The sequence below is a fragment of the Medicago sativa genome, chromosome 8, assembly GCF_051527215.1.
Source record: "Medicago sativa cultivar Bolivia chromosome 8, Bolivia_mono, whole genome shotgun sequence".
Classification (NCBI taxonomy): Eukaryota; Viridiplantae; Streptophyta; class Magnoliopsida; order Fabales; family Fabaceae; genus Medicago; species Medicago sativa.
In genome coordinates, this window is record NC_140756.1 from 81683556 (window position 1) to 81709114 (window position 25559).

Here is a 25559-nt window from a genome sequence, read left to right on the forward strand (position 1 = left end):
CGGTTAATAATTATGTTGATTGAAGGACAATGCATAAAATATGCAAGTCCGGGGTTCAAACCCCGGCCACCACCAAAACAAATTTAAGTAAAGTTGATTCTTCCGTCAAGTTGAAATCATTTAAGGTTGAATCCCCCAGTTGATGCAAAACCAAATATTGATGAAGGTTTTATTCATGTGAAACCTTCACTTGTTGATTCTGGTGTGTCCCAACTTGGTGATAGTGAAGTAGATATGGCACCTTTTTTTCCACCAAATATACTTGGAAAATCAGCGATGACATTATTAATTGGGGTTGACAATTAGAAAATAGGGAGGGATTTACTATTGTTACGGGAAAATCATATTTAAAGAAACCAATGTTATAGTTATCTTGTGAAAGAGTGGTGAATACAAAGCACCCAAGAAGAAGAAAGTGGAGCATGAAGGCACGGGATCAAGAAAATATGAGTGTATGTTCAGGTTGTGTAGGTATATATGTAAATAGGGAAACAAAGGAATGGTGGTTGGTTGTTCTTAATGGAGTTCACAACCATAAGATGGTGTGAAAATTAGAAAGGGCACCTTCTTGCGTGTAGATTAAGAAGAAAAGACAAGAAGCTTGTTGTTGACTTGACCAAGAGTTTGGTGTAGCCAAAGAATATTCTGATGAACTTGAAGAGAAAAAGAAAAGTCTTCTTGATGAATATAAAGCAAGTGTGTAATGCACGTTAAAGAATCCGAAAGTCAAGCAGAAATGACAAGTTAGAGATGCAAAATCTGGTCACAAAGTTGAAGGAGCACAAATATGTTCATTTCACCTAAACAAAATGCGAAGCTACTATTGTTCAAGACATAATTTGGGCTCATCTTGAATATATTAAGTTGTTTAACATTTTTCCGACTGTTTTGATCATGCACTCCACCTATAAAACAAACTTGTACAAATTGTCTTTGGTTTAAGATAGTTGGGTCACCTCAACTAAGACATATTATGTTGCTTTTGCATTTCTGACATGTGAAAAAAAATGGGAACTTCACTTGGGTTCTAAAGATGTTGCTTGATCTTCTGAACTCAAATGTCGTAGCAACCATTTTCCCTAAAACTATTGCATTGTCACTTGGGTTCAAAAGATGTTGCTTGATCTTCTGAACTCAAATGTCGTAGCAACCATTTTCCCTAAAACTATTGCATTACTTTGTCATTTCCATGTTGGAAAAAATGCATAGCAAATTTCATGTTTTGATTGAATTATTTTTTTAGATTATGCAAAACAACTTATACAAATGAATAAGTTTATATATATTATTTCTAAACTTGTCAAGGTAGTTTATGAAAAAACAGATTACGAAAATACAATTTTCGTTTGTGATCACTTATAATTGGATTGAATTATTTTTTAGCTTATGCAAAACAACTTATACAAATAAATAAGTTTTTATATATTATTTCTAAACTTGTCAAGGTAGTTTATGAAAAAAATAGCTTATGAAAATACAATTTTCGTTTGTGATCACTTATAAATTAACATAAAAACTTATTAATTTCTATAAGCTATTTTTTATAAGATAAAAATTAAGTAAATCCAAATGAGAAATGATATTTTGACAACCATTCTTTGACAATTTTTGGACAACTTTCTTTGTCATACTCACATGATATTGTTATTCTCTCTCTTCCTTTTTCTCTCTCCATTGTTTTTGACCAATAAGAAGTGAGAAAAACAAGGTTGTCAACAAAGTTGTCATCAAATGGATGTCAAAATATCATTACCCATCCAAATAAAGCTTAAGTGAAAAAATATGTATTTCGAAACCAACACCTATATAATACAATTTCCCTACCAATTAAGTTAGGTTATCGTGTAAAAACAAACTCAAAAATAACCCTTAAACCTAAAACAACTGTGGGGTTAGTAGCGGACAAAAAAAAACACAACAACTGCGGGGTTACTTTGACACGGTCACTTTGTTTGATTTGATAGCGACTGCCTAGGGTTTTGACTTGGTGGTCCAACTTAAAACAACCTTAAACTTTGCAACTGATAGTGGGTGGTCTCATTATATTCCTCTCTTTTCTCTCTACTTAAAACCGGCCAGCGATCAACCCAGAAAAAAAATTAATCAAGCTTTTCTCATCCAGGTCTTCTAAATTTCTTATTATAATAATCTCTTTCTCCGCCTCAAAATCAGGTCTCACTCAACAGCTTACTTTTCTTTCACTTTTCGGCATTGATCATTTAATTATTTGTTGATCAATATTGCATCCAATTGCATGTCACTCTTTTGAACTTATTGAATCTGTTCTAAAATTTCTCTGATTGTTGATCTGATTGATCGACATTAAGCAGACCAAAAAAGACTCCAACTTTCACTTGATTTGATCAAAATCGCTTTCCTTTACAGCCATGAATTTTCCAGACGATATTCCAACCTGTAGGATGTCACCACCGCAGTTTGCTTCATCCAACAACGATATCATTGAAGTGAGGCCTCAAATCCCAATCAATAACGATCACTTTGAGCCACATTCCTTCAAGAGGGCGAGAATTGCTGATAACAATCCCCCTAGTGGATTGATATGCCCTCCTTCAAGGATGATTCAGCCTCCACCAAACCGAGGAACAAGCAGCATTTTTTTCAAGACCCGAATCTGCACTAAGTTCAGGTTTGGTACTTGTAGAAATGGCGAAAATTGCAATTACGCTCACGGGGCTGATGAGATAAGGCAGCCACCGCGGAATTGGCAGGAGCTAGTTGATCCTCGCAACGACGAACGGCTTCAGATGGAGACAAGGCAGCCACCACCAAATTGGGATGAAGATCAAAAAATCATTCACAAGATGAAGCTGTGCAAGAAGTATTACAACGGTGAGGAATGTCCTTATGGTGATAAGTGTAGCTTTCTTCATGAGGATCCTGCTAGGTTTAGGGATGATTCTTGGAAAACAAGAGAGTGTTCTGCAATAAGCATTGGAAATATTGGTTCTCCAAAGTCTTTTGGGGATGGTTCTAACAATTTGGAAGGCATTAGGGCTGTGAACAAGCCAGCAAGGAGCGCTTATTGGAAGACAAAGCTGTGTCAATGGCAGCATACAGGGAGCTGTCCCTTTGGGGAGACCTGTCACTTTGCTCATGGAGAAGCAGGTAATGTTAACTCATCTGTTTGTTAGTTTCCATTCTCCCTATTTTGATTAATGGTTTTGATTTTAACTTTATCATATAATTCTACTGTTTTGCTTTTTGTGTTGTTCTATGATGATTGTGTAGAAGGTTATCTTCTCTGATATATGATGTACAAATTAATGTGTTTGAATGTGCGCCACTTTCGTTGTTGTGTATGATATTTCCATGGTTGGTTTGACATAAACTTGTCCCTCCTGTTTGTTGCCCCTTTGCCTTGTCTTCGCAGAAAGTGCCTTCCTATCGTTGTTGTGTATGATATTCTTTCAGTTTTGAAGTAATGGAAAACTTGTTTGTACGATCGGTGATTACTTTATCTTAGTGTTGTCAAATTCATGGCCGATTATGTTCCAGCTACCATAGGCTGCAATGGCTATTATATCTGGCTTGTTTCCACCATAGGCTGCAATGCCATGTTTCTATACCAGATTTTTGGCTAGCTGCTGTAATCCACCTTCCACTTATGATAATGCTGCCCTATTGGAGGTATACACAGTGTTGTCAATTGTGGATCACAAAAAATTGTGCTTTGTTCAAATTTCCCTATGCAACAGTGTAATAGCTGCTATTTCATATTATGTTATCCTAAAAAGCATATCACTGGACAAAAGCGATTTTTTCAAATTCCTATATGCAGTAGCCCCGCTATAGTCGCTATTTAACAACACTTGCATAATACTTGAATGAAATTTTGCTTTTTCCCATCAACCCCATTGTCAGGAATTTTTATTTGATAGAGATGACTAGATTTTCCTAAATTTAAATATTCAATCACCTTCATATTATAATGGATGATTGCTATTGTATGGTGACAAAAGTTAAAATTATTTTCCACAGCTTTACATTTGTTGATTGACTGGAACTTTTAGATGTTTGGAATAATTTGAGAAAGATTTCCTTCTTTTGATCGACTATGCAGCATGGTACTACAAATTGAAATCACACTCTTACTGTACTTGTGGTAACATACCAAGTATGTACCAAAATTACTTTTGAATTAGAAACGCTAGATACTCCACTTGGATACACTAGGATAGTTTTACGGTATGTACAATAAATAAATAAAAATATGTTTATCGTTTAGTAAATACAAAAAAAAATATTTTCTTATATTTATTTTCTTATTCAGTTTTGATATGTGATCTAGTGAACGAAGAAAGACGTTTCTTTGTATATTTTATGTTATATGTCATGCTTATTTTTGGTTTCTATTTCTATACAAGCTTGTCATGTTTCTATCTTTCATAAATCTTTGTCATGTTCTATCTTCTTGTATCCGATATTCGTACTTGGTATCATATAACCTTATCCATGCAACATAGGTGTCGGTAATTCCCACACCGAAGTGACTGCTTTTATCTTTCAATCATATCATACAATTGAAATTTGAGTAATTGCTTTTGCTTGCGATTCTGAATAATCAACTATTATATTATGTTCATCTTTCCAATCCTGTTTCGTCTTTTGGTTTCTGCTAATGGTTGCCTGTAAATTTAATGTCCGACTCATAAAAAAATTGGAGGTACATTCCTCATTTGCGAGGTTTTATATTGCAGCAATGTCGCAATCCTTAATTTTACGGTCAAACATTTTTAATGCAGCTGGAGTTGCGACTTGTGATGACAAAGATGTCAAAAACCTTAACGTCTTGGCCACAGTTTCTGTCGCATACCTTTATTTAAAAAAATAAAATCTTGCTTATTTGTGTGATAATTTTTTTTTGCATATTTGGAACAACAATTACAATAGATAAGAAAGGTGATTATAACAATTGAAGCTGTTTGGTTTCCATGTATTTTGTTCTGGCTGATGAAGTATTGGTTGTCTTGCAAATCAGAGTTACAAGCTCCTGGTGGAGGCATTGAAGCTGAAGCTGCAGTTGCCATAGTAAGCTCAACAAAAGCTATCATTCCAACTTCACCAAAAGCCTCAACAGGTGTTGCCAATGATTCTACTCCTACCTTCACCACAAGTCTACTCATGACAAAGGAAGAGGAGCAGGATAAGAAGAAGCACTTACTTAGGTTGAAATTAGGCAAGAAGATCAATGGTATTTATGGTGATTGGATTGATGATTGACCACTTGTTTTTCCCAACTTGCCTAGTGCAATGGAAACCTGAAGTGAATTTTGTGCTCTTGGAAACACCCCCTCATCTGTATAAGAATTTTGTAAACATGGTAATTTGTGATGGTGATGGATTCATAGAGTTTATAATTTTGCTTTTTTTTTTTTTTTTTACTGTGAATTGTTACAGATTTATGGTAAGAGAAAGGTGCAATTGTCAGTTTATGAACCGTCAGAAACTCTCTTTGGGATTTCGGTTGGGTTAACATTGGTCAAATTTCTGAACCTTAAACCAGACCTTAAATATGTTTAATTACTGTTCTTTTATATTCATCTATGAAAATGTGATTATCTTATATGTGTAGTATGTGTAGTTTATATATTACATCATATGTTGGCTTAGTTTGGATTGCCCATTAAATTGCTCAATTGATTGAGTTGTAACTCTCGATCTTCTTTTTCAGAAATGTGAGCAATTTTGAGGGGCCTATTGAGCAACAATCTCAACTTAGTATTAGTTTCTCCTGAAGTAGATCGTTTCTACTACCAATTTAGAGTGCAATTCTGGCCTAATATGGTGAATTGAGTTCAGTTCATGCATGTTAGCTAAACAAAATTGTGTTTGTAGATCATTAGTAACGTATCCTACAAGACATGATTACTTGGCATCCTGAGATTACTGACTCTTGTTCGGTGAAACCATGAACTAGTTTATATAATGTTAAAGGAAAAGTGTGTGACTCATTCCCATGTATAGAAAGCAATAATGTCTATAGTTTCTATTGAGTCTTTTATTTTTAACAAAGTGCATTGAATTTCTTTTGTCAAAAAGATCTCTCATTGTTAATTGCTTTCATCTAAGAATATTCTATGGTGTTGGTCAAAAACGGCATACAGTCCAAATAAAGGTGGGTTTAAATCTAGATAGTTGATTGTGAGGTTATTCGAAGTAAGTTCAACAAAATTAGTATCGAAAAAGAATCTAACATGAAACCTTAATAATAATATACTTCAAGATCCAAAACCAACACCACAAGTTAATCCAAGTTTGAGCGGACCAAATTGAATAATTTTGGGACAAATATATAATTTTGCCTTTATTAAATTAGTTGAGTTAGGTTAATTTTTTCCACATATTCCTATGGTATATAGTGGGACCCAAGATTAAAAAGGGACCAAGCAACTTTTTGGTCTCTTCTTTGTCCCTCCTTCCTTCCTTCCTTCCCACCTTGCTGAAAAATCAAAACAAAGCAGCTCATCTGCACCTTTCTTCCTCTATCATCCTTTTTCCCAAAACCTTTCTTCTTCTGCAAGCTTCCTCAACCAGTAACCACCATGTCCATAAACTTGAACTTTAATGCCTTTGCCGGCAACCCTCTACGCTCAATTCTACCCTCCGCAGCTCTCCAATCCCTCAACACAGCAATTCTACAAAACGATCACTCTTCTCCATCCCCCAATTTTAAGGTACTGCCTTTCAGAAATGGAAGACCTTTAGCTTCTTCCGTTGCCGGTTCTGGTGACTCTCTGCCAATTTGGCATCTGGGTTGGATCAATTTGGATGATCTCAGAGGTATTTTTGAAAATTCCGATGCCCAGTTGAATGGAGACTCGTTTGTCTACTTGGGTTCGAGTGTAGAGGACGATAACGTTTACTGGGCTATCGATGTTTCTGATAAGGTACCTGAATTGGGTACTGACAAGGAGATGGAGTTGAGTTTTGTGGAGCTCCGGACTCTCATGGTGGCCACTGATTGGGAGGACTTGAAAGCAATGGAAAACTTGGCTATTGCTGGTAATGTAAGTAGTTATCTTGCTAACATGATAAATCCAACTTTGAAATAATTATGAAATGAGTAAATACACAAATTAGTCCTTGAAATTGTAAGCATTAGTCTGAATAGTCCATGATTTTTGTGAATTAGAAAACACATAGTAAAATTGTGAAGTGTTGGCAAAATAGTATATCTGTTAACTTTTACCAATAGACTCTTTGATGTGATATGTTAACTAAATATGCTATCCCTCCACATCGATCTCACTTTGCCTATAAAACGTAGATCTCTAGGACTAATTTGTCATCAATTAATTCCTACACAATTGCAATTATTTGTTCCTAAGATGGCCGGAATTTCACTGGCAAATTAGTCCATAGTGAGCTGGCATTGATGTGAGATCAATGTGCAATGTGACATTTTTAGTTACTGTGTCGTATCATAGTCTCTAATGATAGAAGTTAACGGAGAGACTATTTTTAATGATAGTTACAATTTTGGGAATGCGTTTGTCAATTCACAAAAATTAGACTGTTTTGACCGATGCTTAGAATTTCGAAGACCAAATTGTCTGTCTATTCTATGAAGTTTATGTGCTTTAGTTTAGTCTATGAATGTCAATGCAACTTCCTAATTATTGTATTGCCTGGACAGGCCAAGGCACTGCTAGAATGGCATAAGACTTCACAATTTTGTGGACATTGTGGTGTGAAAACTGTTTCAATGGAAGCTGGGAGACGGAAGCAATGTTCAAATGATTCTTGCAAGAAAAGGATATATCCTCGTCTTGATCCAGTTTGTTGTCTTCTGTTCTATGTGTTGATTCTTTGAATGGATGATCATCAGTGTGTTTTTGTGATAGTGTTTTGCTTTCTTTCTTTATGTACTAGGTGGTAATTATGCTTGTAATTGATAGAGAGAATGACTCTGTTCTCTTGGGTACACGGCCGAAGCTTATTTCTCGATTGTGGAGCTGCGTATCTGGTTTCACAGAGGTGCTGTCTTGACCAATTTTAAGACATTCTCATTTTTTAGGGACTCAAGAATTTTGTTGCTTTAGTACTTGTTTTTCACTTTTTTGTCTTTCCCCTTTCTCCGTGTATATAAAAAATTTATTAGTGTGTATCCTCTTGTTGCATCTAGCAAGGAGAAAGCTTGGAGGAAGCTGTAAGAAGAGAAACTTGGGAAGAGAGTGGTATTGAAGTGGGAGAAGTTGTATATCACAGTTCTCAGCCATGGCCTGGTATAATTTAACTCTATGATTTTATAATTTTATTAATCCCTGTTGTTTGTTTTTGAGAGACAAGTGAATTGTGAATGTGGAGTTGAGTTAGTATTTGTCTGATATAAAATATGAAGCTTGAGCTCAGCTTGTATCCCTTGTTTATGGGTTGATTGTTTTCTTTTCCTTCATATAATTAGATGAACTAACACAGTATAGGTTAACATAGTTTAATGTCATGATAAATTAACACAATTAGATGTGTATTATACTATTTTTCTTGTTTAATTTTATGAATACATTTTCCCTTCTTGTTTGTTAATGTTATCGTTTTTATCTTGGCTTTTGTTGCTAGTTGGACGAAACAGCGTTCCATACCAGCTGATGGTTGGGTTTTTTGCATATGCGAAGTCCCGCAAAATAACTGTTGACAAGAAAGAGTTAGAAGGTAGGTTGAACTCCTTCATTTAATCACATTCACCTATTAACCAGCTCATCCTTTCTTTTTTTTCCTTTATTTACATAAATGACTTCAAGTGGTGAGTTAACTATATTTTTGAGTGAGACAGAGTTACATACATTATGTGTGTGTTTGTGGAATGGCCAATGGCTGGATTCTGAGCCAATACACTTACGTGGTGTAAGCAAGTAATTTATTTTTAGTTATGAACCTATGCATTGCAGATTATTTGGTTATTTCCCTTTATTTTCATACGGTATTAGCTTCAAAATTATGCTTATATGCTGCAAGTTGTTGGTCATATATCATGAGAAATTGTGGCATCTGATAAGCTTTTCTTTGTTTCTGGAGATACTGAGAAAAAGAGTGGGAAGAACAGAAAATAATAGATGAACTCTTGAGAAAATAAAGACAGTTCAACATCTATAGTCTGCACAGTACTGACACTTCAGATTGAATGTGTCCGGCACATTTGATCATATTCTATTACTTCTAATTATTAACAGTGCCAGGGTCAGTGTCTTATATGGTGTCCATGTCTGTGTTAGTGCTACAAAATCTATTTTCCCTCACTTACGTTTGCAGTCCTCACTATTTTGTTTGCATATTTTTATAAGAAAAATAGTGTGTAGTGAGTTAACATCTCAGATCTTTGCTTCCTCCACACACTGCATTTTCCCATTTCCTTTGCTGTTGTTTATAAGCTGATTGTACAACTTTCTTATCTAGATGCTCAGTGGTTCAGTAGAGAAGATATAAGAAAAGCATTGGCGATGGCTGAATACAAGAAAGCCCAAAGAACAGCAGCAACAAAGGTAGAACAAATGTGTAAGGGAGTAGAAAAGAATAGGAGCTTGGCTGCAGATTTCAATGTTGAAAGTGGTGAACTTGCTCCAATATTTGTTCCTGGACCTTTTGCGATAGCTCATCACCTTATTTCCTCTTGGGCCTTCTCAGATCAAAATATACTGTAAATGGTGTTGTTGATACAATTCAAAACAACCTATTGAGTTCATATTGACCAAAATAAAACCTATTGATTTCCATGACAAATTCTTAAGGGTGGCGGAAATTCCTTTCCCAAGGCCACTTTGAGAAAAAGTTACCTTATTAGTGTTATGAATCATTTTTCTGTTGATGTAAAGTTCTCATCAAAACATTATTTTGAAGACTACACTCCTCATTTACGAGAGCTCGGCTGTTTGATTTCACACTATTTTCTCATGTGCATCTCATGTTCTATACTATAAATGAACTTAATAGTGTTATACAAAACACTGATATCTGTTATGGTTACATTTTGCTGCTATGTCAACCATGTAACTGATTGATCTTATTCTCATCTTACCAACATATTTTTAGTTTAGCACTTCACTCTTCTTATACTACCTATCTTATTGGGAAAATTCTAGGCCATGCAACTTCCTTGCTTGTTCTGTGGGACGCACGATTATGTAAAGACGGTTTTGAGCTCTAAAATTTAGTGCCTCTTCTGTTGTGGAAGAAGGTTGATAATTGCACATTACATTCTCAACATTTTCCAGCTTTATCATTATTGGCAAATGATGTAGTTTGTGTCATCCTGCTATATCTAAGAAACACTGAATAACATATCCCTCCATATCAGAGAATAATTCAGTGCAAAACCTAATACGAAAATAACTTAAAGCCATTTGATGTCTTTGCACAGCCTTGTCTTCGTTGAAAATTTCCTCTCTCATCTTGATTGTTACTGCTGTTGTTTTTGGTCATCAGAGAATCCCCAATGCATTTCCCCCAAACTGCCTTTGTTGCACAACGAGAGTAGGCTTTTCTTATTTGTGGGGGGGGGGGGGGCAAAGGTTCTTGCACCAGAACCCAAGTTTTGACAGTGGTGAGTTGATCATTTAATCCCTTTAGGAAACAACTCTCTTTCTCATTGCTGCTTCAAATCCTCAAGATTCTCACTTGACTCGAGTGTCCTGATAGCATGTGCCCCAACAGATCTTGGACAGGCTATCATACCATCTTAGAATTTGGGTTGAGCCTAACTCAACCTTACAAAACCAGCTTGTAAGACGAGAACTGCCCCCACTGCCCACTGGTAAACATATGCTCATGCCTTTTCTCATCCAGGCCATGCTCCTGATGCCCAACGAAGAAGTAAGCTTGTGAAATGTGATGCCATAATATGAAAATGACTTTATTATTAAATAATTCTTATTACTTCATTGAATGAATGGAAAAGGGAATATACATATACAGGAGTGAAGAGGTGGATAACCACCCTAACTACCTAACAGAAAAACACAGAAGTAAAATAATACTAACTGATAGGATAAACAATTAACTCAACTCTCATCAGAGGAGTAACAAGAGATAAGTAAAAACTAAACATGACTAAGTAACATAAATAAAACCAATCCTTAAATCTGCAACACTTTCATATACAATAACCATAGACAGGCTACACCATTAAAATAATTATTCACTCTCAATGTTACATCAGGGATGCACCGTAAGCCAGCTGCAGAGGATCCGAGTTTGAGGATGGATAGATGATGGAGAGAAAGAGAGGAATCGATAGATAGCTGTATTGGAAAGTATTTGAGTCCATTCACATGGAGCTGCTTTTTTTTTACATAAATGCTCCGATGATAATGTCAAGATTTTGGAGAGAAATAGAAAAAATGAAAACTAAAATCTCCCAGGTACCTTTGTTGTTGTTTCTGCCCAATTTATAATTGACCTAGCCAAAGCATCCATAGGATCTATACATTTCTTAAGAAGAGGATCATTGTGAGGAAGAATCCCTAACAAATCATCAGATGCCAGAATCACCACATTCACTCCCCTCACCAAAAGAACATGGATTGCAATTCTCAGCAAATTCCTTGCACCTTCTATGTCTTTTCTCTGCAAAGCATCCGCAGCAGGAACTAGTATATGTTCCTCAGTCGCTTTGTCTAGCAACACTACTTCAAAACCCTGACTTTGAAGCCTTTCCTTGTAATAACAAACTACAAAGGATGAATCTGTAGTGAGCAGTCCAATCCGCACAGTAATTGTGGCATGAATCGGCTTCATCTTAGCATTCTTGAGTTCCATGGCAACACAGTCGCCAACATGAAGAAAAGGTAGAGAACTATCCTTCGAAATTTCTCTGTGCCAAGCATGTGACAGATGACAAGGCAAGGCCAGACCGCGAGCTCCAGATTGCTGAAGAACGTTTATCTTGTGCCGCAAATTCTGAATCATCAGCTCCTGATTCGATTCGATGTGATCTATTCTGGTTCTTGTAGAAGGAAAAGAACCACGTAATGAAAGTGCCTTGCTTAACACAGGATCGCTGCAGACAACAAAAGGTGGACATTCTTTACCGTTTCTTGAACTCCAACAAGCTAGCTTTTCCAAGAAAACAAGAGTTGATAGAACTGATACTCCTCCTATAACACCAATAGTATTTTGTTGGCTTAGCTTGATGCATGATGCAGAAGATATGTGACCTCTCATCAGGGAAGTACCATTTCCTGGTTCCTCATAGTTTCCACTCTCATCAGTAAGAAAAACTGAAGATATACTTGAATTTGATGGTCTTGTTCTGTATTGAGTCTGAGTTCTGTTTCTAAAGGCAACACCAAACAGAAATTGAGGATGATTCGGCGTCTGTATGGACATCAACATGCCTCTTTCTAGCATGCCTAGCAATCAGGTGTTATAAGATTCTTTTTCATGAATGATTCTTGAATATCTATCTATATTTGTTCTTTTATTCCAGCAACCTAGTATAGTAATCTCCACCAGTGAAAAGTTAACAGGTGCACATGAAAGGTTTTGTTACTGATTCACTAAAATCCAGAACTGTTGATGGGGATTTGATGGGTTTGAGTGATATGCTTCCACTGAACCGTGAAGAAAGAAGTATACTAGCTGACATAAGTCTCTGTGCCAGATTCCCCACAACAGGATCTCTGACTAAAGAGCAATAAAAGTTCAAATAACCCCAAAGGATGCTAGATAGCAACAAACAAAACTGTGATACTAACTTATGAAACACTTACACAGACACTTACACCGAAGACAACATTGACAATGACACGTAGACACAGATAATCATTTTTAAAAAATAGGAGAAATTGTATCGTGTTAGCATCAGATAATGACACATGTTGTGTGTCATATGTCGGACATGTCTTCAATCTAATGTGTCATGCTTCATAATAAATATATATATATATATATATATATATATATATATATATATATATATATGATATTTCACTTTTACTATAATGTAGCACCTAAGATACAGAAAGGTATGTAAGTAGCAAAGTGGTCCTCCAATACTGTCAAGACCTTAACATAATTGTCATCTATGTTCTTTGGAGGGTTGCTGTCTAACCTTAACAATTTTACTGTATTAGTTATTAATTATTTGCTACTCCTTAATTATCTCTAAGGGTCAAGGAATTACCATTATATATCTTTGAGAAGATGGTGAATGATATAATGGTCCATTGGTCCGTCCATAAAATTATTGTTAACTTGTTATTACCTTCAGCTACTTGTGATATGTGATGTCACTGTGGTTTGTTTGTTTGTCTCACTGAATTATTAGATACCATTTTGTTTCTTTCCTTAGTTTTCTGTTTCATGTGCACTAGCCTATGAAATAACCTTTGTTTGTAAAAAATTATAGAATGGAAGGATTGTTTGTCTTATGCTCAGTGGTTGTCCCCACTTGGCATTACTATATATTTGTTAACAATTATCACTGATAAATATCTCTGTGTTTGAATAATAAACTAATTTTTCATACATTGAAAACAATATCCTCCGTCAAAAGAAAAACAATATCCATTTTCCCATCATAAATTGGTTCATTAAGATTTTAATAAATTTTAAATTATAGTTATATTAGTGATTTGTGAATCTTATTATTTTGTTAGTGCTTCCAACATATTTTACAATTGCAAATTGTTTTATTTGGAATGAGTAATTTTTAATTCTACAGTTAAAATGCTTCAACAAAAAAAAAAAAAAAAACGTGATGTTAGGATTTAAATTCATTTTGTGTCTCAGTTTAAGTTTAACCTTCAAATTATTGAGAAAAGTCACCTAAGCAAGCCTTGCCATGCCAACACACATGACTTTAAGCTTGGGAATTTGATTATTGTTTTGAATGATTCAATTCAATAATATCTACATGATAAGGATGTGTACTAGGATTGTCTGGAATGAATTGACATCCAAATAAGTCATCCATCGTGTCTATAATACACTGGGCACTGGCAATGTGTCATCATCTACCTGCATACCATTGGATACACTCGGAATAATATAATTAGACACCCTCTCGAACAATATCTTCAATCTTGGATCATTGGAAATAGAGGAATGATATCTTGACAACCAATTTTCAACAACTTTTGTGACAACTCTCTTTCATACTCTCATTATACTTTTATTCTCTCTCTTCCTTTTTCTCTCTCTATTGTCATTGTCCAATAAGAATGGAAGAAAAAGGTTGTCCCTAAAAAGTTGTTGAAAATTGGATGTCAAAATATCATCCCTCTTGGATATAATACAACCCCACCCATCAATCTTGTGTCATAGCTCAATTTGATAATACTAGCACACAAAAAACCTCAACTTGATAAAAATAACTTACTATAAAAAAAGTTTTCAGCTCGATTAAATATTAGTATGCATTGGTTGATGTTCGAATCTCAAAAATATTTGACAAAAAATTTAGTTATTAATCATATAAAATGATTTTTTTAAATGATTTTTTTATATATATAGAAAACTAAGGGATGTTAAACCATAATTGACTAAAAGAAAATGAAACAAAAGACAGAACAACACTGAAATTAAGGCTCCCTCCAAAAAAACACTGCAATTAAGGGGAAAAAAAAAAAGCAAAGATTTCATACTTTCAAGTTTGAATGAAAGCATGCTCCAAATCAGCTTCATACTTGTATAACAGTCAGCTTCATCATCAGCTTCAATATTTTTTAAACAATAGCAAATCTTACCAACTTAAAAACTAAGATATTAATTTTTTTTACTAATAACCTTTTAAATCTATATATAAAAGTTGTCCCAAGCCAATTTTGAAGCCCTAATTTTTCCAAAACCCTAATGGCTACAATTACTGTTTTACCCTAACTAAATCGTTAATCTATTTATCTATAAAAGTTAATCCGAAAGCTTATTTTAGCCCTAATTTTAACCTAAACCCTAATGCTTAAATTTACTGTTTTAACCCTAATGCTTAATTCCAATTTGTTTAACCCTATTAACCCTAATTTTTCCAAAACCCTAATGGCTACAATTACTGTTTTACCCTAACTAAATCGTAAATCTATTTATCTATAAAAGTTAATTCGAAAGCTTATTTTAGCCCTAATTTTAACCTAAACCCTAATGCTTAAATTTACTGTTTTAACCCTAATGCTTAATTCCAATTTGTTTAACCCTATTAACCCTATTTTTTTGTTGAAACAAATCGGCCAGATCACACCTAATCTCCTACTAAACAGATAAACATCTATCTATATATAAAAGTTGTCCCAAGCCAATTTTGAAGCCCTAATTTTTCCAAAACCCTAATGGCTACAATTACTGTTTTACCCTAACTAAATCGTTAATCTATTTATCTATAAAAGTTAATCCGAAAGCTTATTTTAGCCCTAATTTTAACCTAAACCCTAATGCTTAAATTTACTGTTTTAACCCTAATGCTTAATTCCAATTTGTTTAACCCTATTAACCCTAATTTTTCCAAAACCCTAATGGCTACAATTACTGTTTTACCCTAACTAAATCGTAAATCTATTTATCTATAAAAGTTAATTCGAAAGCTTATTTTAGCCCTAATTTTAACCTAAACCCTAATGCTTAAATTTACTGTTTTAACCCTAATGCTTAATTCCAATTTGTTTAACCCTATTAACCCTATTTTTTTGTTGAAACAAATCGGCCAGATCACACCTAATCTCCTACTAAACAGATAAACATAAAATAAAATAAAATAAAGAAATAACAAATCGCTCCTAATTTTCGTAAAAAAATAAACAGATATAAAAATTGTTTCCTACCTATTCTTATGCATAGCAAAATCGCTCCTTTGCTTAACAAAATCTCCTATTTTCCTACCTTCTCTCATACCAATCGCTCCTGATTTTCCTAAACAGATAAACAGATATCAAAATCGTTTCCTACCTATTCTCATGCAAAGCTAAATCGCTCCTTTGCCACATCTGTGTCTTTTCCACTTTCATTGTTGTCTTTCTCCTCTCATCACTTCCCTTCGCCAATGCTCTCGGTTCCGGCACCACCCTTGCCGTCAACTCCATCGCCACCGTCTATGGCTTCAGATCATCACAGCAAACTCATAACATCAGTTGCTACCGCCACGGTCAGTTCTTTCTCTATATCTCTCTCTACACGATATGTTGCCCTCACCATAGCCAACCCAATTGGCTTATGATTTCCCTCTTTTTTCCCTTTAATGAAATGCGGTGTATATGTTTTTTTGGTAGATCTGAAATCACATCTTTTTTAATTTTTGGTTGACGTTATTTTTCATTGTATCGCAGATGGTTGTTTTTGTTGAGATTAATGGTGGAACTGAAATTCCTTTCCGTCTCAGTAGAGAAGGTAGGTTTGGCCACTGCTATTGATTTTACATGGATTTCTTTTAGCATAATGTTTCTTCAATTTTTCAATTCCAACTCTTTAAATTGGGGATCCTTTGATTTCCTTTATCCCACAACAAGTTTGGCTGTTTTTATTTTTTCTTTTGTTCTAAATTATCTCTCTTTTGTTCTCTATTTATGCGACTACACCACTTAGACTAGAAGTTTCTTCCTTCACAGATTTTGTACTGATAAAAAATATAATGTGAATTTACTATGATATGACATTAATTTGATGTTAATTTGCTATGTCCATGACTAAGTCATATTTAGTTTCATTAATTTTCTTCTTATTTCTTGATTTTTTTTAAGATGCTTCTTAGTTATTGAATTAGTTGTAAAGAATTGGACCCTAATTATGTAGTGATTTTTTTAGATTCTTGGCAACGGATATGTATTTGGGAGATGGGAACATTGTGGCAGTGCTACAACAACCGGTAGGTGAGTACTGTAGGGAACCAGGTACTGAAGTTCTTTCCATTGAAATTACTCTTATTTAATTGTACATATGTTCAGTGCTCCAAGCTCCTAAACCACTATGATGATTCAACGGATTTGATATTTGGTATGATTGCTATCAACTATTACTAAATTCAATTGGATTAGTTTTTGTGCCAATACCTGCGGTGGATCTTATCATAAGATTTCGTGCATAGTTATAAAAAAGGAAGTTATTCTACATAATGCAGTTGTATATAAGTTTTATTGTTTATGTAATTATGTTAATTTTTTATTTATTTTTTCTATCTCATTGGAATGAAGCTTTAGTTGGTCTTATGTTGTTATGTTTCTATCCATTGAATAAACTCCTACACAATTTCCATTTCACCCGGTTTGTTGGGATAAACCTTTGATTAAGCAGGCTTCATTGTGACATGAAAGATTGTAAACTTCACTACTGTCTTCTAGAGGTAACCTAAGAATATAAAACTCTACTCTTGATATTAAGTGGGACAAGCAACTGGTTTTGTGGCCTTAGTGATTTTTCTGCTTGGAGTTTTGTGGTTGCCCATTAGCAGGTTCGCAGAATTGTTAAGGTCGGTTTTGTTTTCTTCAATTTGGTTTCAGATGTTATGGCACAATTATGTATTTTTTTTAGCTTTGCTACTCCAGTTTTGCATCTCTTTATGTTGAAGTCATTGTCGTAATATGAGAATGATGCTTGATTATATTTTGCTTTCTTTAGTCTTTAGATATACATTGATGAATAATTTGGAGGCTTATTACTTATCATGTTTTTTGGTTCCTGTAGGAATTTTGGAAGTTGTTTTGATGTATTTTACTTTTTCACATGCCCTGAGTTTTTCATGTCTCGATAGAGAAAAAATATATGATAATAAAGTATGTTGTTTTTACCCTGACATATCACAACCAAAACCTGGCATAATGTGGTCAACTAAAGCTATATTTGATGAGATGCTCTACATGTTTGCTTTAATCTTATTGTTTTTGACATGTTTTCTTATACAAAAAAGGGGAAGTCAAGTCATGATAGTTTGGTCATTTTGCCTTTGATTTAGCCTGTCTTCGAGTTGGAGTTGCTCTGTCTGAGTAGTGTGTTGTAGTTTTTGCAGTGTTGATATATGCATACTGTTTCAGGATTTTGGTTGCTGTATTGTATCTTCAGTGGGGAGTTGATGTATCAATCAAGAGAGACGTAGCTAGCAGACTATCCATATCACTGTTTTTCAGCTTGCCGAATTCATTTAGACTGTTGTATTTTGTGAGTGGTGCCTTATAACTGTGCAACTCATGCTTCTCTGTGGCAGAAGTTGCCTCTGTATAGTTTGCTGAGTATAAGTGATCAAGTTTCTTTCAATTGAGGCAAATAATGTGTCTTGATGAATTTTTTAGTGGCTTTGGTGTTATAACACTCTTTTTCCCACATTGTAATGGTGTAAGTCTGTGACCAACTTATTGGTGTTGAATACTTATGTAAACTATAGTTATAGTTATGCTGAAATATTCTAATACATTAATTTTACTAACTATATAAAGAACAACCATCAATTCTCCTAAAAAAGTCATATTGTTTTAAGCCAAGAGCACTCCCACGTGATTTTTTATAGTGAAGTGATGTCATCTTGGAGCAGTGGCTTTCACACTCTTATAAGGGTTCTATTGTTGTCTGATGTATCAAATTATTTATTTTTTAACAGCAAGTGAAGTATCAATTTATTTCCAAGTTTTCAAAAACTACAGGTTTTGCATATTAGGTATGTTCCTAATCAATTGGCACACTTTTAGTAAAATTGAAAGAGAATAAAGAGTAAAATACAATTGTATTCCACTGAAGTGTGTTTATGTCACATTACTAACTCAATCTTAAAAATCATAAATCACTGATATTGAACAATGCATTAATAAGCTTCTTAGACACACTTTTGCGACAAGCTATTGGTTTTTTTTTTTTTTTTTTGAAACAACAAAATAAGCTATTGGATGTATAGAGAGTGAATTGAATTGGATCACAGAGGAAACAATCAAACATGTGGAGGACATTAATATGATTAAGTTGTGATCAAGTTGTCTAAAAAATATCAAGTAGTGATCACGTTCCTATTACCCCATCCAGCAAAAACTTATAACTTAGACTACTTTTCTAAGATAAAATCTTATATTAGTGTAAAGTTGTGATAAATTTATTTTGTTTCATGTCATTATATTCGATTGTCTTATTGCGAATATAATATAAATGTCATACATGTTAGTCGCAACTAGCAATTTAAAAATCATTTGTTCAAAAATAATCTTCATCTATATCAGACCCGTGCGATAGCACGGGTGAAAAGTCTAGTTATACTAGACCATCGACCCGTGCTAACGCACGGGTCATACAAAAGAACAAATATAGCGCAAATATGAAAGTAAATACTTACCTTGAATCGAAAAAATAGTATAATTCAACTCATAAAATAAATTGCCACAAACGTTCCATGACATCGACCATGTTACAGAAAGGAAAAACATTGAATCCTAAATGTCTGATTCATTGAGATTGAAGAAATTCGCTAACAAAGCAGATAGTTCCAGCATTCGAGCAAGTTAAACAGCTTTAGTGTCGGTAGGCTCAATCTTGACACGAACAACCCTGTTAGGTTTTGTAACCGATGCCTGACCAGCTTCACCATGTTCAACAACCATAGAGTTAATGCTATCAGAGGACCTCTTAAGACTTGTCTTGCTGGTTGGTGTGTCAATCACAGAGGTATTGCTACATGAGTCTTCAATCTCCTGTACATCCTGCAGACATTTGCGTAAAAAAATTTGTTTAAAACATAACTTGAATAGATATAAAATACCCACAAATTCTTTGACAAAACAATACAATTGAGTTAATGTGAGTTTGAAAGATTACGTTGACTCCGCGATAGGATTGGATACACAGTTTTTTAATAGGGTACCTTAGAAATACATATATAAGTAAACATTTAAATTTGAGAAGCCGTGAACACAAATTGACAACGATGAGAAGTAATATTGTTACCTGCTGCAATCTGTGTTGGAGCTAAAAAACCCGAATTTCTCACTTTCGTGCGGTTATTTTAAATAATCATAATAAGCATAATCACCAATAAAATCTGCAAAATAGCAGGTAAAAACCGAAATCAAAACACAATGATGAATAATGTAAAATCAAAATCAAAACTTCAAATGGTTTTTTTTAGGAAAAAAATCAAAACTCAAATGTTGATTATCAGACATCTAGAATCAAAAATCAAAACTCAATAATCTAAAATATAAATCATAAATAAATCATAGGAAAACTATAGAGTATATGCGGTACCTTGTAGAGAAAGAGTAGGGGTCATATTTTACAATTTTATGGGAATCATTACCTTGACGGTCGAAAATGAATCGTCGCCGAAATGGGTCGTCACTGTGACTTTGAGTTATGGATCAACCACCAAGTTCAAAGCCAGCAAGAAATGTTGAACCCTAGAGGTAGATAAGGGATACAATACCAAATAAGCATAGAATCAAATGAATAAAGATTATTAACCAACAATTAAACAAAACTCACCTCTTTCAGAAAAATAAAAAATAAACAAAACTCACCATGATGTTCACAATTCAGTCTTCTACTATCTACCATAGAACAGAGAAGCGCATGTTAAAAACACATATTTCGATTACAAATAACACTGACACAAAATTAAGACCTTCAAACCCAAAACATACAAATCAAGATCAATGGATATACAAAATAAGCTCAAAATTAAATTTTTCCTAAACTATCAACAAATCATGATTATCTCCTCAAAAATCATATAAACAAAATAAAAAAAATGAAATTTGAGCTATACCAGAGCCTTGTCGCTCATTTGTTGGCTCCTATTTTGCACCTGAAATATATAGAAGATACTATAAAAACGACAACATCATCTAAAGCTCAAAACTTTTGTAAGCAGCAAAGCTGATTATTCCATTAGAAAATATATAAATTTAGACGAATGACGATGCATAAGCAAGTAAAATGATTGATTGTAAAGTACCTCTCTAGGGCCATAAACAGTAGCAATGACTTTGGTATTACCCATCTCGAAAATGGCAGAGCTGGTTTTACAATGAAAAAGAAGTTTAAGGTGAAATGCATCGAATATAAAAAAATAAATTGAGAAAGATAAAAGTATCTACCCATCAGCTTTGGATACAGCACCAATCTCTGCTCTAATTTGCCGCATCCAGGATTGCATAAAGAGGAGAAAAGATGGTAAATTAAATTTCATATCAGAAAGAAAATGAATTGGAGAAAAGAAAAAAGGGGAAAACAGCAGTACTTCCATGGGTCGGCGACCATAAAAGTTAAATATTTAGGAATATGTGTTGAAGTGTCTACCAGTTAGGCAGTGATAGGAGAGGAGAGTTTCCATGGTTCTTCCAGCCATAGGTCAAGAAGTGGAGAAAGGATTTCTGACTTGCGGCTTTATTTGTTATAGAAGCAGATAGTTTAGAGTGGAAACAAAATAGGAAACAATATAGAACCGTGATTTACGTTTTTTTTTTTGTGATGTTTATCCATCCAATTTGTTTCCTTGATTTCCTTTTATATATAGATAGATGATTTCCTTTTATTAGGGTTTTATGTTTATCGTGTGATTTCCTTTTTTTTTTGTTTTCATAATTAACGATTTAGTTAGGGTAAAACAGTAATTGTAGCCATTAGGGTTTTGGAAAAATTAGGGCTTCAAAATTGGCTTGGGACAACTTTTATATATAGATAGATGATTTCCTTTTATTAGGGTTTTATGTTTATCCTGTGATTTCCTTTTTTTTTTGTTTTCATAATTAACGATTTAGTTAGGGTAAAACAGTAATTGTAGCCATTAGGGTTTTGGAAAAATTAGGGCTTCAAAATTGGCTTGGGACAACTTTTATATATAGATAGATGATTTCCTTTTATTAGGGTTTTATGTTTATCCTGTGATTTCCTTTTTTTTGTTTTCATAATTAACGATTTAGTTAGGGTAAAACAGTAATTGTAGCCATTAGGGTTTTGGAAAAATTAGGGCTTCAAAATTGGCTTGGGACAACTTTTATATATAGATAGATGATTTCCTTTTATTAGGGTTTTATGTTTATCCTGTGATTTCCTTTTTTTTTTTGTTTTCATAATTAACGATTTAGTTAGGGTAAAACAGTAATTGTAGCCATTAGGGTTTTGGAAAAATTAGGGCTTCAAAATTGGCTTGGGACAACTTTTATATATAGATAGATATAAAATAAATGTATGTATGTATATATATAACCTAATTTTTTCCCTCCATTAATACCTTATTAGGTTTGCAACAACTCTATCCTAAAATCTTGGCTCTAAATTTACATCATATATGTTTTTCATTTCTCTCTCTTATAACCGTGAATATTTTTCAAAGCAAAAATCCTTATTTATTAATTTTGTTAAGTCTGCAACAATTTAACCTAATTTTTCCCTCCACTAATTCATTATTAGGTTTGCAACAACTCTATCCTAAAATTTTGGCTCTAAATTTGCATCATATATGTTTTTCATTTCTCTCTCTAATAACCGTGAATATTTTTCAAAGCAAAAATTTAATAGATATCTTAATCCTTATCCTTATTATTTATTAATTTTATTAGGTCTACAACAACTTAACTTATTGTTTCTGTAGATTTTTTTTTTTGACAAGTTGTTATACACTTATTTAATACATTTACAAACAGAATGCCCTAATTTCCATGCAAACTCGGCTACCCTAAATAATTTGTTAGGAACCATAAACTGCATTAATTTTTGATGATTAACTATAAAAGTAATAAATAAAATTGACCCGTGCAACAATATAATTTTGTATTCTTTTTATATTTTTCTTTATAATTTTTTTTATTATCATTTGATTGTAATATTGTATCTCTAATAATCTAATTTGTGTTTATTAATCAACCTATGATTTTACGGGTTAAAGATTATTTATTGGTCTCTATTATAGTCGAGAAGACTCGTGCGTCGCACGGGTCAAAAGTCTAGTGTGTGTGTGTGTGTGTGTGTGTGTGTGTGTGTGTGTGTGTGTGTGTGTATAAAAAGTAAGGTTTTTTATGCCACGTGTCACTTCCACAGTCATACTCAATATTTTTATTATTTTTTCTATTTTTAAAAACCAATATTTTATTGGGTTAATTAAGTAAATGGTCCCTGTAAATATTCAGAATTTTGTTTTTAGTCCCTATAAAATAAAATTACACCTTTTAGTCCTTATAAAATTTTCTATCATCATTTTTAGTCCCTATAAAAATTTTCATTAGCTTTTTTAGTCCCTATAAAAAATTTCCATCAACATTTTTGGTCCCTAAAATGCTTAAGGAAAATGTCACAGGGACTAAAAAGTGTGATTTTATTTTATAGGGACTAAAAACAAAACTGTGAATATTTATAGGGACTAAAAACTAGATTAACCCTATTTTATTTAACATAAATATCTCAACAACATTTTGATCTTATCCATTCAATATTTTCTTTAAATTTTTATTGAATTTCTAATATTTTATGTAGCAGAAATATCTGAACAAACTACACATAATATTTTCAACAAAGTTTACATATACGATCTTATTTTATGATTAAAAGACTCTGTTTTATTGATTTGTTTTTAGGAAAATAAGCTTCAATTAGTTATTACTAATCTTTTAGCACTATATCATTCAATTAGTTTTTATGTTTGAGAGAAAGAAAAAAAAAGTTCGATTAGTTTTTCTTTTATAAAAAGAAAGGTTCGATTAGTTATTATGTTCTTTTAGCAGCATTTTATAATGCAAATGTTAACTATAAATAAATAAATTTTCGTTAATCACATATTTACATATTTTGAGCACAAGCAGTAACCTCAAACCTTCTTTTCATCTAACATTTTTCCTTCTTCAAGTTTGCCAAACACCAATTTTATCATTTCTCATACATATACTTTGATATAGATATATATATCAACCACTTGCTTCCCTTTCAATCGATTTTTCTCTCTATATGCATGGGTCACGAAACAAACTCATGACCACATGTTTAAAGGGACCCAAAACTCTTACCACTTGAACTAATTCATTATTGATTTTGTTACACTTTTTATTCTTGCATTGGACATTCATCTCATCATTTACATTTATTTTTATGATATTATTATAATTTTAAATTTAAATAAATTCAATCTAATATACTGACACGTGTATTCGTGCACACAAACTTATAAAACTTATTTATATGGGAGGGATATATTGACTCCAAGAGTAAGTCTTTTGAACTCCAAATCACTACCATCCATTTTGTTTTAATCCGACGCTCCTAATTAATTGTTAAATCATCTCACATAAGTGCTATTCTACTCTATCATCCCCTTATTGCCGTGTTGTTTTTGCCCAGAACGTTGTTAGGTTTTCTTCCTCAATCCTCCAAGAACAAAATTGCACAACCATATGTTTTCTGTTTTCAAAAGATCTCCTTTTTAATCATTAATAAACATGATCAAAATTGCACAACAGTACTTTCAATTGTTTGTGATGTGATACAAGTTCCCTATTTTAGGTTATTGGATTCCCACATAATTTTGATTCCATAAAAATCCAGTGACAATTAACATTTTCTTTTAGATTCTAATATTCCAATAATTCCATTGCTTTGAATAACATAGAATTCTCAGATTTCATGTTATGCTTGAAAAGATCAGGCGAGGTGATTGAGAGAATAGGTGTATCCATATTGTAATTCCTAATTTGAGTAGCAATCATATGGTGACATTCAAAAACCAGATCTGAAAAAATAACTTATCGATGAAAAAAACTGAAATTATCAATGAATCTATATAATATAAATTTACCACCTATTCCAAGGTCTCTTCTCTTCTTTTCTTGACAAGTGTCACCATTTTTAAAGGTTTTAAAGTTTCATTCAACTAGTGACATGTGGCGCTCTAATCTTCTTCTATTCTAATGTTTTATTTATGGAAATGTTATAATTCAATGTTTTTTTTTGGAAGACCAATTATATTGTGTTATTATATGTTATTTTTTTATGGAAATGTTACAATTCAATGTTTTTTTTTGGAAGACCAATGATATTGTATTATTATATTATTTGTATAATCGTGTAATGTAGTGTTTAGTTATCGTATATTTTATAGTTGGTATTATGGAATGAAATTTTAACGAAATTGTTTTATATAATATGATATTTCAATTATAACATGAAAATATGTGCAGAATAAATAAAAAATATTGTTGAAAATAAAAGGTTAACCCACGCTGATATTTATCCTTGTGCTAAAATAAACATTAAACCTTCTCTAAAAAAAATTAGCCTTAAACAAAAAAAATACAAATTTGAGATTAAATTTGAGATTAAATTTTAGAAATCAATCATACAAAAAAATTTTAAAGTTTTTCAAATTTGATATAAGAGGGGGAGTGCGAGCGTATCGCGAAGGTCAATGGCTCCGCCATGGGCAATCGCGCCGGTACTATTCGCCGGAAGTGAGGAACATTGGGGGGGAAGGGGTTCCAGGCAGGGTGCCACCAAAGGGGGGGATGAAGGGGATTGGATCGACGTGAGACCGCGTAGGAGGAAAGCGCTGCGACAGGACGGTTCAGGACAGGACAGGATCAACGAAAAGGATCGAATGCTACAGAGGAACGGCGGTGCTTCTTGGAATGATAGATTTAGGGTTTCATCACGTGGTGACTGGTACG

The 25559-nt window shown here is 33.4% G+C and overlaps 3 protein-coding genes and 2 long non-coding RNA genes across 7 annotated transcripts; 3 read left to right on the plus strand and 2 right to left on the minus strand.

Moving 5' to 3' along the window:
- Positions 1-2244: 2244 nt before the first annotated feature.
- LOC146902206 (zinc finger CCCH domain-containing protein 39-like) lies at positions 2245-5363 on the plus strand. The gene is made up of 2 exons (XM_085732097.1): positions 2245-3126; positions 5000-5363. The coding sequence occupies exons 1-2, from the start codon at positions 2388-2390 to the stop codon at positions 5239-5241; spliced, it is 981 nt and encodes a 326-aa protein (XP_085588223.1). The 5' UTR covers positions 2245-2387; the 3' UTR covers positions 5242-5363.
- Positions 5364-6398: 1035 nt separating this feature from the next.
- On the plus strand, positions 6399-9899 carry LOC146902207 (nudix hydrolase 19, chloroplastic-like). The gene is made up of 6 exons (XM_085732095.1): positions 6399-7028; positions 7658-7798; positions 7894-7998; positions 8147-8246; positions 8581-8673; positions 9415-9899. Exons 1-6 carry the CDS (start codon positions 6564-6566, stop codon positions 9657-9659), a joined length of 1149 nt encoding a protein of 382 aa, XP_085588221.1. The 5' UTR covers positions 6399-6563; the 3' UTR covers positions 9660-9899.
- A 967-nt stretch (positions 9900-10866) lies between these two features.
- LOC146902208 (uncharacterized) lies at positions 10867-12860 on the minus strand. The gene has a single exon (XM_085732096.1). It carries the CDS (start codon positions 12361-12363, stop codon positions 11362-11364), a length of 1002 nt encoding a protein of 333 aa, XP_085588222.1. The 5' UTR covers positions 12364-12860; the 3' UTR covers positions 10867-11361.
- A 2350-nt stretch (positions 12861-15210) lies between these two features.
- On the plus strand, positions 15211-18545 carry LOC146902209 (uncharacterized). Of its 3 annotated transcripts, none has more exons than XR_015023268.1 (4): positions 15211-16329; positions 16744-16829; positions 17230-17404; positions 17967-18545. It is a non-coding gene; the product is annotated as an uncharacterized LOC146902209 (long non-coding RNA). The 3 variants fall into 3 exon arrangements; XR_015023269.1 differs by having other exon boundaries at positions 16744-16808; XR_015023270.1 differs by having other exon boundaries at positions 15211-16087.
- Positions 18546-20222: 1677 nt separating this feature from the next.
- On the minus strand, positions 20223-21065 carry LOC146902210 (uncharacterized). The gene is made up of 5 exons (XR_015023413.1): positions 21006-21065; positions 20864-20924; positions 20675-20713; positions 20427-20530; positions 20223-20306 (listed from the first exon to the last, which is right to left on the minus strand). It is a non-coding gene; the product is annotated as an uncharacterized LOC146902210 (long non-coding RNA).
- Positions 21066-25559: the final 4494 nt, after the last annotated feature.